General features: G+C 39.1%; 1 protein-coding gene across 1 annotated transcript in view; it reads left to right on the top strand.

The window, feature by feature from the left end:
• Positions 1 to 9,349, top strand: part of LOC131991519 (uncharacterized) — a 47,307-nt gene extending 37,958 nt beyond the window's left edge. Inside the window, exons 37-49 of the mRNA XM_059356975.1 lie at positions 316 to 422; positions 515 to 573; positions 661 to 797; positions 887 to 1,102; positions 3,392 to 3,601; positions 3,705 to 3,857; positions 3,952 to 4,130; positions 5,328 to 5,495; positions 5,616 to 7,016; positions 7,135 to 7,176; positions 8,778 to 8,843; positions 9,005 to 9,071; positions 9,156 to 9,349. Coding sequence (XP_059212958.1) covers positions 316 to 422; positions 515 to 573; positions 661 to 797; positions 887 to 1,102; positions 3,392 to 3,601; positions 3,705 to 3,857; positions 3,952 to 4,130; positions 5,328 to 5,495; positions 5,616 to 7,016; positions 7,135 to 7,176; positions 8,778 to 8,843; positions 9,005 to 9,071; positions 9,156 to 9,226 — 2,876 coding nt within the window. The 3' untranslated portion in view covers positions 9,227 to 9,349. The remainder of the gene's footprint in view (positions 1 to 315; positions 423 to 514; positions 574 to 660; positions 798 to 886; positions 1,103 to 3,391; positions 3,602 to 3,704; positions 3,858 to 3,951; positions 4,131 to 5,327; positions 5,496 to 5,615; positions 7,017 to 7,134; positions 7,177 to 8,777; positions 8,844 to 9,004; positions 9,072 to 9,155) is intronic.
• The last annotated feature ends 3,329 nt before the right edge of the window (positions 9,350 to 12,678 follow it).

Genomic DNA, 12,678 nt, shown 5'->3' with positions numbered 1-12,678 from the left:
CTGACAACAGGAAATAGGCTTTTTTGCGGCAAAAAACATTTGATTTTACATTAAATGGTACACAATTGATACATAGGAATGTAATGCATTTTCAATGTGTGCTGTCTCTTGCACCACCTACACCACCTAGTGGACACAGAAAGCAAACACAATTTAAAATATGTCATTTCCAGCATTATGCACTCTCAATAATGCATACACATGTTTTTTTTTTTTTTTTTTTTAAATAATGATGTGTGAGTTTAATGGCTATGTAGACACTTTTCTTTTGACAGCTTTACTGTTTAATGTTTTTCCCCTGTTTTAAATAAACAGGACTCAAGGTGGAAATGTCAGTGGAATTCGACTTGGAATTTAAACCAGGATATAGTGATAGCACAAGTGCTGAATACCAAGATCTGGAAAGAAGGGTTAATTCAGTGGTAAGTGCATTGATTACACCATGTCCACATAACCTGTATTTTCAGTTCTTCATGCTCCACTGTTGTTTTTATTAACTGTATCTCTACCACAGTTACAGGAGCAGTATAAAGGAATCACAGGGTTTATCAATGCTTTTGTGACTGGATTCAGGTATGAACATTCTGGCATTAAAACATCTCTCGGTAGGAATCTGTACACATTTTACACCACAACTTTGGCTTGTGTTTGTTCTTACAGGGAAGGAAGTGTAATTGCAGAATTTATTGTTCAGACAACACAAGTTGATTCGAGTCAAGTGGCCGAAGTAAACAATAACCTCACTGACGCAATGAAGGCTATTGCCCCTGTCCTTAAAGTGTCTGCACACTATAATAGTAAGTTAAGAAGAAAAAAAACTAGTTGTTATTTTCTTTTTGCATAAGTCGATTAAACTCCTAACTAATCTCTTTTACTTTCTCCAAAGGTCCACGCTCACTGAGCTTCCCAGACCTTACTTATACTGGTAAACCCATGAAACTGACATGTGAGCCTGCTGAGAACTTCAATGTGGGAGAAATCTCTGGTTCTAAGTGGAAAAAAATTGGAGAAGGTGATATCAGAGAAAGTGAAAGGATTTCAGTATCTACTTCTAGTAAGAAGTCTGTGCTTGAAATTAAGAATGTCATCCTTGCTGATATTGGTAAGTATAAGATGACTTAATGAATTACTATACAATTGAACAATGTAATAGAGAAACCACCAAAACCACAATTTAAAGTAGGGTTCTGCATTTCTTGAAACTGTGAAATCGGTTAAGATACTATATCATAGTTTGGGATAATTAAAGTTCCCCTCCACTCAAAATGTCTGACTTGGCTAAACTTACTTGTATCCATGTAAAGTTTGTCAGGAGAGAGGTGTTTTGACATTCCTCTACCAAGGGGGGAGATGTCTGTGTACTACATTACAATCTGAGATTCAAGTGTACCCTGGCAGCTGAGTTAGGTCACTACTTCAATAAGCCAATCAAAAGCAGCAGAGTGCAGTGTTGAGCTCATATTGCTCTTTCCCGGATTAGAGTTAGGGTGAGGGTACAATGTGAACAAGGTTGGGCCAGATCCAGAATTTCTTAGTGACTGAGTGACTGAAATAGATGTGTTTCAAGCCCATTCTCAGTTTTGCTTTACTTTTTATGTAACATATTAAATATTAATCATCGCATAAAATGTGTACATATTTTTAAATGTGTCTGGATGGGGACTTTAATATCATATTTTATAAAAAAAAAAATTTTTAAAACAGCATGAAGTTTATCCTTTCTTGTTTTAAAGTAAAAATGACTAAATTGAAGCTTAATGGAGGAATGAATTACTCTGCTATGTTGGGATATCATTTCTGTATTACCAATAAGACAGACTCACTCACTCTTACAGTATTCTACACTAAATGTTTGGGTGAAAGTAGGATTGCCAACTCCCTGAAAAATAAATAAGGGACACCTCATTGGAAGCCCGGCCGACCCGACTGCCTTCAAACATGTAGTGAAGTTTGCTGATAACAATTTGATTTACTCCTTTTATTGGCTTTAAAAATGCAGCATGGGGCGTCCCGGTGGCTCACACTGGACCCGGGTTCGAATCCGGCCTGAGGTCCCTTTACTGCATGTCTTCCCCTCTGTCTCCCCCTTTCTATCTGTCTCTATCAAATAAAGCAGTAAAAATGCCAAAAAAAAAAAAAAAAATGCAGCATGTATACAAGGGATGGGCAACTGGAGGCCCGGGGGGGGGCGCATACGGCCCGCACCCTCACTTGAAGTGGCCCTCAGTACAACTACATGCATTTGAGCATGAAATCTTAAAAGTGCAGTGTAAAAATGCACAAAATTACTTCTTGCATTAATCTTGGTCCGCTGTTCTTGCACTGAAAAAAAAAAATCACAGTAACTGGTTATTTTTTATTTGCTTCAAACCTTTTGTATTGCTATTTATACTGTTATACATGCATTTGAGCATGAAATATGTTAAGTTACTGCACTGTAAACATATTTAAAATTGCAGTTTCATCATATCTGGTTAAGTGCACGGTTCTATATGTGGCCCTGTGGTAGTGTCGATGGAAAATTGTGGCCCCCTCCAGCATTTAAGTTGCCCATCCCTGATGTATACAATTGAATGGCCATTTTGGAAGATTTTGACATTCCATAATTCCAAATTGGTTCAGTAAAAAGGCATGAAATGCATGTCATGAACACATGGGGACCTGGACTTCAAGAATGCACTGGAGATGGCTGATAACAATTTGATTTACTTATTTTATTGGAGCAGCATGAATACAATTGAATGGCTATTTTGGAGTCATGCAGCTGACAAACAGGCTACCGTAAAGTGTAAAGTAATTGCGCACGAAAATTTAAAGTGCAGATGGCATGACAGCAGTACTGGAAGCGTGTTGTTTTAGATCAGTCAGTCCACCATGGGCTACAGAAAAAGGGTGCCGTCACACCGTGCAGTGCGCTTTATAGATGTTATTGTGCGCTTTTTCCACCCAGGTGTTTCCTTTTTCCCTTCCTCTCTGTATTTTTGCATCCTTTTCTGTTTTTTTCTCGGAGGAGTACTAGTCACATTGCTGCTCGAAGGTGTACTGCCCCGTAAAGCAGTGTCGGCGTCTGTGTCACTGACACCCATGCATGCTGCTTCCATCTTCCGTTATCTTCTCCGCGAGCAACAGTACCTCCCCAACCAATGGGATGAGCGTATTCTGTATTGTACGGGATGGAAGTGCGTCCCTTTTCAGCTCAATATGGAATGGGTGCTTTTGTTTCTAAATTCCGTTGCCGTTACGATTCTGTTTTTCAAGGGACGGTTGGCAACCCTCGGTGAAAGCATCAAAGGTCATACACCAATATTGTCACTGTATCATGGCATATTGTTGTTTATTTTAACATAATACCAATGAATTTATTAACATTTCTTAATTCTCTTAATCACAGGACGCTACGAATGCACTCTGACTAGTAAAGAGGTGAATTTCAGACAAAGAGGAGACGTAACAAACGTGAATATCAAAGCAGCTCCTGTTTTACAACTAAAACGTAACATTAATGTTAAATGTGATGGGACGGACGGACAGAAACAGCCAATTCGGTGCTGCGTGCAGAAGCCCTATAAGGTCAAATGGTTTCGCTTAAATTCACCTTTGGGTATGTATCAAGTGATGTTGAAAACTCTTGAATTTGAACATAGTAAAAGAGCTGAACACAGCTATTGTAAGTTACCTTATTAACGACATTGTTAAATGTCCAGTTTCCAGTGTCGACGAGGACAGTGCAGAAACCTTTTGCAGAACGTATGAATACAATCTAGAAGGCTGCAGCGAGTCACAACCAATAAGTTTTAAGTGTAAGGTAGAAGATCTACAAGTTTCTGAAACAACAACACTGACCATTTTCAAAGAAGGTAAGAGCAGCATTTGAAAAGTGACTATGCTGTTCCTTTGCTGTTTTAACCATATTTTTGAGTAACAGTAATTCATTATTGAACTCAATCATAGGTGGTAAATGTAATAAAGATCCGTATGGGGATGGAAAAGTCGGCGACATATCAGAGATAGAATGTGATAGTGGTCAAGAGGGGAGCAAGACTGCAGTCTGTCAGGAAACCGGAGAGTGGAAATTGCAGAAGGACACCTGCATCATTGTACAAGTCAAGGAATTATTGATTGTTTCAGAGGTAAGTGATCTAATTTTTGAACTGACTTTATAAGTCTCTACATAGCGGTGAACGAAACCATGGAAACGGCAAATAGCCACCTTCTCCAGACCTTTGACGTGACTGGTGGCTCCTTTTGGATGAGGATTGGTAGATTGTAATGTCAATAATTACTCTACAAAGCGGGTCACTGGTAGACTAACATATGCGCAAAGTGTCCCACTTTGTAAAGTAATTATTGACATTACAATCTACCAATCCTCATCCAATCATCAAAAAGGAGCCACCAGTCACGTCAAAGGTCTGGAGAAGGTGGCTATTTGCCGTTTCCATGGTTTCCTTCACCGCTATGTACAGACTCATAAAGTCCATACAAAGTAAAGCATATTAAGATCATAACTCATATACAACACCTTCCTTCCTTACTACTAATAATCAATAATTCTGAGGTTATTGAGGGAAAACTCTAAGTTAATGGCTTACTGGTTGTATAATAAGGCCATGCAGAAAAAGGCATTAATAACTACTTAATAATGACTAATTAAGAGCCAATATGTTACTTATTTGCATGCTAATAAGCAACTAATTAATATTGAATATGTGTTACCGGGAATACTTCTGAAAACTGTTGTTGGTGAACAAAGTTTCCACACCCAGAAACGCCACCAACTTCTCTGGGCCCAAGCTCTGAAATTAACTAATGCAAAGTGGAAAAATGTACTCTTGTTTAACGAATCCAAATTTCATTGTTTTTGGAAGTCATGGACAGTAGCCGCACTTCCATTAAAGTCAAAACGAATTTTGAAGCGAAATTTCAAAACTGTCAGCTCGTCCTGACTGGCAGATTGGAAACAGCTGATCAGTCATGCGAGTTAAATGTTCGCTAAGTCAGAACTGATTTGGAAAAAGGGTTTCCCTCTCCTATTTAGCACATTAACAATTCCCTAGCATCAAAACTGTAATGTGCATTTGAGAATTCTATTAACAAATTTGAAATTTGTGTTTCCATCAAGCTTTTTTCATGCAAATTTTCTGTATTTAGATAAAGACGTTTCTGTATCAGTTTAAGTTGTCTACTGCTATCCTGTTTAATCAGCACATTCTTTTATCCTTCTTTGCCAGGAGTGACCAGTTAGACATGTCTTTGTAGTCATTATGAATAGTTTGTAATATCTGACGAATAAAATGCCATATTTTTGTGTTTTCAACATTTTATAGGATTTGGTTAAGGAGGAAGTGCCAGCCTTTGTGGCAAATTTAAGTGAGACTGTCAAAGAAGAAAAATCAAAAATTGCAAATTCATCTGCAACCATATCAGCTATTGTTGACATCCTAAACAACATTGCAAATGTTTCCTCTGCTGGAGTCAGTGAAGCTGTCATACAAGTAGGTCCAACATTCCCCTCTCTAGCTGCTAGTTGGGTTATATGTGTTTTATCAATAAATGTTCTTTTTGACTTGTTTATGAGGTTGCACTCTCACAATGAAATGTCTCTTCATCTGCAGGATGTACTTGAAACAGTTGATGCCATTGTTGGTGATGATTCAAGAGAGTCTTGGGAAGTTCTGAATTCAAATGGATCCCACAGTGCAAGCTCAGAATTATTGCTTTCACTGGAGAACCTCTCTGAAGGGTTGGATGGGGAGATTGCGTTTGAGACTGAACGGATCCATCTCAACAGAGCACCGTTTGACAACTCATTTAGGGCAGATCTGAACAACAGCATTGTCCTAGACATTCCAGACACCAACCTCAGCAATGTCTTTATCACCACCATGATCTTCTCCACCCTTAATAATGTCTTGCCAGCACGGAACTCCAGCTTTGACACCAGCCTCCTCAACGGCACCATTAATGATACTGTCACGGATAATGCCATTAACGCTGCAGTGGTGCTTGTCAAAATAAATGCAACAATTCAGAATGTTACTCTGAGCTATGACAAGCTGAACATGTCCCTGTCATTAAACCCACAGTGTGTCTTCTGGAACTTCACACTGTTTGATAATCTCGGTGGTTGGGATGATGAAGGTTGTACGTTTGTTTCAGACATAAATGACACGGTAAAGTGCAACTGTAACCATCTCACCTCTTTCTCAATTCTGATGGCAACAAACATCCCTCCAGAACTGAGAAAAGTCTTGGATGTAATCACTTATGTTGGAGTTGGGATATCTCTGGCAAGCTTAGTCATCTGTCTCATTATTGAAGGATACGTTTGGAAAGCCATCACCAGAAATAGCACTGCCTTCATGCGTCACGTTTCCATCATTAACACTGCCCTTTCTCTGTTGATTGCTAACATCTGCTTCATCATTGCTGCCAGTATCGCTAAGAACCCCCTTGAAAACCCAGGGGAGAACTATGAAGTTCCAAAGGGACCATGCAGCACAGCAACATTTTTTATGCACTTTTTCTACCTTGCTCTGTTCTTTTGGATGCTTGTGTCAGGCCTTCTTCTCTTTTACCGGACAGTCATGGTCTTCTCCCACATGTCCAAGTCAACCATGTTGGCTATTGGCTTCACATTAGGCTATGGTGGCCCTCTGATTATTGCCATAATTACTGTTGCTGTCACAGCCCCGAGCAATGGATACATCAGGAAAGACTTTGCTTGTTGGCTCAACTGGCTTGAGACAAAGGCCCTGCTGGCAATGGTGATACCTGCCTTGACTATAGTTTTCATCAACATTATAATTGTTTTTGTGGTTTTGTTCAAAATGTTGAGAAGAGGTGTCGGAGACACTGCCCAAGCAGATGAAAAACACACTCTTGTGGTTATTTTAAGGTGTGTAGTAATTTTGACTCCTTTATTTGGACTGACCTGGTCTCTGGGAGTGGGAACCATGATATCGTCAACAAATCAGGGAATCCACATTGCTTTTGCATTCTTCAATTCGCTACAGGTATTTGCATCCATTAAAATACACGGTTATGATTTCATGTTCATATGGACATATTTTTGTGAACTAATACATTTTGTGTTCTCATAAATAAATATGCATGTCATCGGTCTTTCCCCAGGGTTTCTTCATTTTAGTGTTTGGGACACTATTCGATTCAAAGGTATGTTTACTTTTTTGTGAAATATACTTGCTTTCTCTTTAGAGAGCTAGATGACAAGATCAATACAGCTTTGACAATAGTTGAGATAGTTAACAAATCCTTTATTTGAAGGCAGAATAAGAAAATGTACAAAAAATGTATACAAACAAAAATAATCCCTGTCAATCATCACTTATGACCACTAGAGGTTTCGGCAGATTTTGCTGTGTTTCTCCTTTGGGTACTGGGAAACCCCCAGTCATAGCATGCAGGGTGTTGGGCTGGGTTTACACTGGCCATGGAAGCTGTGACACTCTTACTAACCAGCGAGACTACTCACACCAGACACACCATGACCCCAAGCTCCGCTGCCAGCTCATAATCTGCAGCGATTGTTTCGGCATCTGGTCTATTTTCTCCACGTGCTGCAAGCAAATCTGGCAAGAGAACACGCTGAAAATCTGTTATTAATGATGTAAACTCACCAACCACTTTTATGAGCTAGCAATATGTTACACTTGCATTTCTATCATCTTGACCAGTCTGGCCATTCTCTACTGAACTCTGGCATTAACAAGGCATTTTGGCTCACTGGATATTTTCTCTTCTTTTGTGTGTGTGTGTGCAAAAAATTCAGTAGATCAGCAGTTTGTGAGATACTTAGACAAGCCCGTCTGTCATGTTCAAAGTCACTTAAATCACCTTTCTTCCTCATTCTGATGCTCGCTTTGAACTTCAGCAGCTCATTTTCACCATGTCTACATGCCTAAATGCATTGAGTTGCTGCCATGTGATTGGCTGATTAGATATGTGCGTTAAAAAACACTGGTTTACATAATAAAGTGGCCGGTGAGTGTATGGGAAATATTGATATAAGCATTCAGATTATGAGGAATGGTATTTTATGAATACATATACATTATATATATCCATTTCATGCATACACACAATCAGACAGACAGATGATAAACATTAGCAGAGCTTTCCATAAGCGCTGGCTGTCGGCCATGCAGGTGGCTATATTATTTTTTACAGTGAATGTGTCCTCGATAAATTAAAAATAATATACAAGGTCAAATTATTTTTAAATACAAAAGTACTTATACTATCAGGAATTGGCATGGTTTTAAATAAAACACACAGTAACCCTCATCGTGCTTTACAAAAATCCCTACATGTTCACAAGCAGGTAGTAAAACATATTAAAATATGCAATGATTAAGATCAGTATATATGGAATAGTGGCATGAGAATGTGCGAGAAGCCACCAAATTTGGGATATTAGGCCAAAAATGAACGTGAAAGTATCAAAAATCCCCAGAATACTGCACACAGCCCGTATCCAGAAACTGTGCCTTTAAACAAACCATCACAACATTGGTTAGGTTGTGATGTCACTACTCTACTATATGTAGGTAGAAAGTGTTGCTACAGCAATGTTACAGCCATTCCCCGGCTGCAATGACAGTGCAGATGATAGGCGAAAACCAGGAAACATTAATAACCAGGCTTGGGGTTTTTTTCACAGGTTCATGTAAACATGTTCTAGTAGAAACACAAAAAAATGGTATCTGGTAAAATCTTCCTAAATATTTAATTGACGTGTACTGCTGTGCCTGTAGATCCGCTCTCTCCTCTCAAGACGATTACCTACATCAAGCACAGGCTCAGGCTCCAATCCAACAAGAGTGAGTGTTTCTTTGTTCATCTTTTATTTATATTTATGTATACTAAAACAATTGCATACACTAGTTTTTAGTTAAGCAAGTTTTCTTTGTTCCTGTTTGTGGCTGAATTACACACCTGTTAAACAGCAATTACTTAATTTTACTTTAATATTCTACTACAGAGTACAAGTGGTGGCATTTCCTCTCTCAGTGGATTAAGCTGGATAAGTCGACTGCGTGGAAGAAGATGCAAGTTGTTGTTTTAAATTTAGATATTTTTCCTCCCATTTATTTAATAATAGCTGTCATATTAACAATTTATTTGTCTTTCAGATGTCTATCATTTGTCAGAAGCGGCAAACTCAAGCAGCAATGGTGCATCAGAGTCCTTCTCCAACATTTGAATCACCACATCATGGTGTACATGTATACATTTATTTTATTCATGAGTCAAAAGAACATATAAGAATATTTTTGTAAAATGTATAGCACATTATCAGAAATTTCTAACAATAAAGTTCACTGGATTAACATAATTAAATCTGATGCAATAAACATTGTTATCAAAAGAAAATGGTGTGGCATCAAACATTCAGCATTACATGGGGTGCATCCCATGTTGTCTATTTTATGTCTCTATCCTCGATTGAACCGGAAGTTCTTTCGCATGCTCCATCTTTACGACCATCCTAAAGCTCTTATTTGCGCTCGGAGGATAGAGGAGGCATATTGGAGAAGCCATGAGCGAGGATACATGAGAGCATCCCACGCGAAAGTGACAACATGGACTGATCTTACACATCAACATCGCTGTAGTTTCAAACTGGAGTGAAGACATATAACAGATTAAACTCAAGTGTGTCACTCACAAGTTTTAGATTTTATTGATATGATTTGCCATGTGGTTAGAATCTGTTCTACTGTGGGTCTAAACAACAAAAAGACCACAAACATCATTCTACATTTATAATAAATTAGAAGAAAGATTGTTCTATAAGCTTTTTCCCTTTCATGATCTGTTATTTCCTCCATTCAGATTTATTATGGATATTATTAAAGTAAAATAAAAACAGTAGAGAGTCTGTCTGTCAGCAAGCTACTCTTTTACATTGTCATTTTCATCATTAGTCATCTAAACCAGGGGTCTCAAACTCAAATTACCTGGGGGCTGCTGGAGGCAGTATCAAAATGACCAACCCCCCCCCCCCCCCCCCCCCCCCCCCCACAAAATTACTGAAAAAACATAGCCTGGCTAATGCCAGACTATATCATAAATGAGATCTAGTCTGGAAACAAGCTATTCATTTTTCTGTAGAGGAGGCATGGTTTACGATCCTCCAGAGCCGTATATTGGGCGCTACGAATGTCTATCATAAGTGTCTGTACGTAGCTCTTAGCCAATCGTATCAGTTATACCAGATGATGTATGTAGAGCCACAGAAATTCGAGGAACCATCGAGCAAGAAGACGACTGATGTTTACATAGCCAGAGACTAGCCAGAGTCTACTTTGAGACTAAAATGCTCAATTCTGCTTCTGAAGCGTTTTTCTGCAGCAAGACAGAATTATGAAAAAGACACAAAATTACCAAAAAAAGGACACAAAATTACCAAAAAAAGAGAGACACAAAATTACCAAAGAAAGTAATTAAAGGGACTTTCCACACACAACACAGTAAAGTGCCATTCATATAAAACTCACATTAAACTTTCATATCAAGGTGGGGGTTCATAAAATATAGTCACGAGTTTGAGACCCATGATCTGATCTAATAAAACATTGGCCGGTGTTCAACAAACACAATCATGTTCTGGGATATTAAATAATGAATTTGTCATCAGGATCGTCTACTATGACGGTGTATTAGGGCAAGTATGAAAAAAAAACGGACCCAGGGGAGTGGGGCCCAGCCACAATGGCATGCGTAAAAACGCATAACATGAGGTGATGGTACTACATCACCACATTTAATTTGTTTCCATGATTTCTCTGTTTGGGGTGTTTTTTCAGAGTGATTGTTCATGAGTGATTTGACTGTGCGCTCCCCTACAGCCTGTTGGCACACGGATCACTGTCTTTTCGACCCTACTCTGCTCCTTGCTTGACAGTTACAGTGCATAATGTTCGTCTAAGCTTTTTTCACAGCAGCATGTTTATTGTCCCCAGCCTCACGGCAACTCATCTTTACGTGTGCCACGGTGGCTGGGTTTAGAGATTCTTTCTTCATCTCTGAAGTGTGTGTGTGCTTGCACTTGTGGTACTGGACAGACCCAGTGAGGCATGGACCAATATTAGCCCCCTCCCCTGGGTCCGTATTTTTTACAGAATAAAATAATAATAAATAAATAATATAAAGGCATTCCCGTGCCCCTGAGCAGGACACAGTTTGCTGTTTGTTAAACAGAGAAAGCACTTATTATTATTAGTGCATGTCTCCAGCTGTTAAAGCCGACTGACAGCTGATCCAGCTGTGATCCGCTGTCGCTGTCATTAGAAACTGACGTCTCTTCACGTGATGCTTTGGAGGGAAGGACGTCTCATTTCTCTTAAAATGTTTCCTCGCTCTTTGCTTCGATTTCCTGCGTCTCTCCATGCATCCCTGGTGGGCAGGATTAAGACGCAAGTGAACTACTTAAGTGAACTACGCAAGTGAGGGAAGTGGGGATGCAAAATGAACAGCATGAGATTGAGCATTCATGTTTGCATGATAATTTTACTTTAAATTTCTGTAATGAGTAGGTGAAGGTGATGACCCTACTGTGAATCAAAAAGCTTTTTGACCAGTTTAAAGCTTTGTGTGCTATAGAAAGGGCATTACTTTTAAATTCATAGGTGTACACTTTCATTAAACATATAGATGCAGCATCTGAAGAAATATAATTGTTGAATGCAAACAGCATTGGAGACAATGGATCCTACATTTATTGATAGACATTCACACAGATGTTACATACTGTTTGAGGTGCTTCCTCTGCACTGAATTGAACATACAGGTAAATCTATGACGTGCAAAGGAAAAAATGCTCATCTTCAGTGTCAAACTACAGCATGAGTAAAATTGCACTTTAAAAATGAGTCAAAAGAGCTTAGAATTAGTAAAATCACCTTGAAATATTTTCCCAGAAGTTATCATTCTGAAAGATGATCAAAACCTGCGGTAAAAGAAACCATAGACCAATGGATTGAGCATTGAGTTAGACCCTCCAAGCCATTTCAATGTTGCAATCAAAGGAACTGGTGTTGTGTAATTACTCAAAGAGTAAAAAGTGATACAAAGGAGAAAAGGAGTCCAACAGATGAGCAATACTCCAATAACAACAGCCCGAACAATAGAACAGAATAATTTTTATTGTCATTGCACAAGACACACAAAATTTTGTTGGAGCAGTCCTCCAGCTGCACAGGAATATATAAAATAAGTTAAAAAAGAACGGTAGAAACATATGAACATACATATTATACAATAAAATAGTCCAAGTAGTAGTGCAATATAGTCCAAGAAGTAGTGCAATTTGTGCATATGAGATGGGGAGAGAGGGAAGAGGATGGCGTGGGCTTGAGGAGTAGGGCGTAGTAGAGCTTTCCTGTTCTCTGCGGTGCAGCTAGAGTACCATACTGTGATGCAGTATGTAAGAACTGACTCGATGGGTGACCTGAAGAAGCTCACCAGCAGCTGTTGTTTGAATCGTGCCTTCTTCAAGCACTTCAGGAAATAAAGCCTTTGTTGTCCTTTCGCTGGCCGTAGCCGTGACGTTGACCGCGAGGTTGTGACTGATTTTGATCGCCAGGTACCTGATGTTCTGCACAGCCTCCACTGTCTCGCTGTTGATGGTGATGGGCTGATGGACAAAGGGCT

This window comes from Centropristis striata, chromosome 18, assembly GCF_030273125.1.
Source record: "Centropristis striata isolate RG_2023a ecotype Rhode Island chromosome 18, C.striata_1.0, whole genome shotgun sequence".
NCBI lineage: Eukaryota > Metazoa > Chordata > Actinopteri > Perciformes > Serranidae > Centropristis > Centropristis striata.
This window is presented reverse-complemented; position numbering and strand designations above follow the sequence as displayed.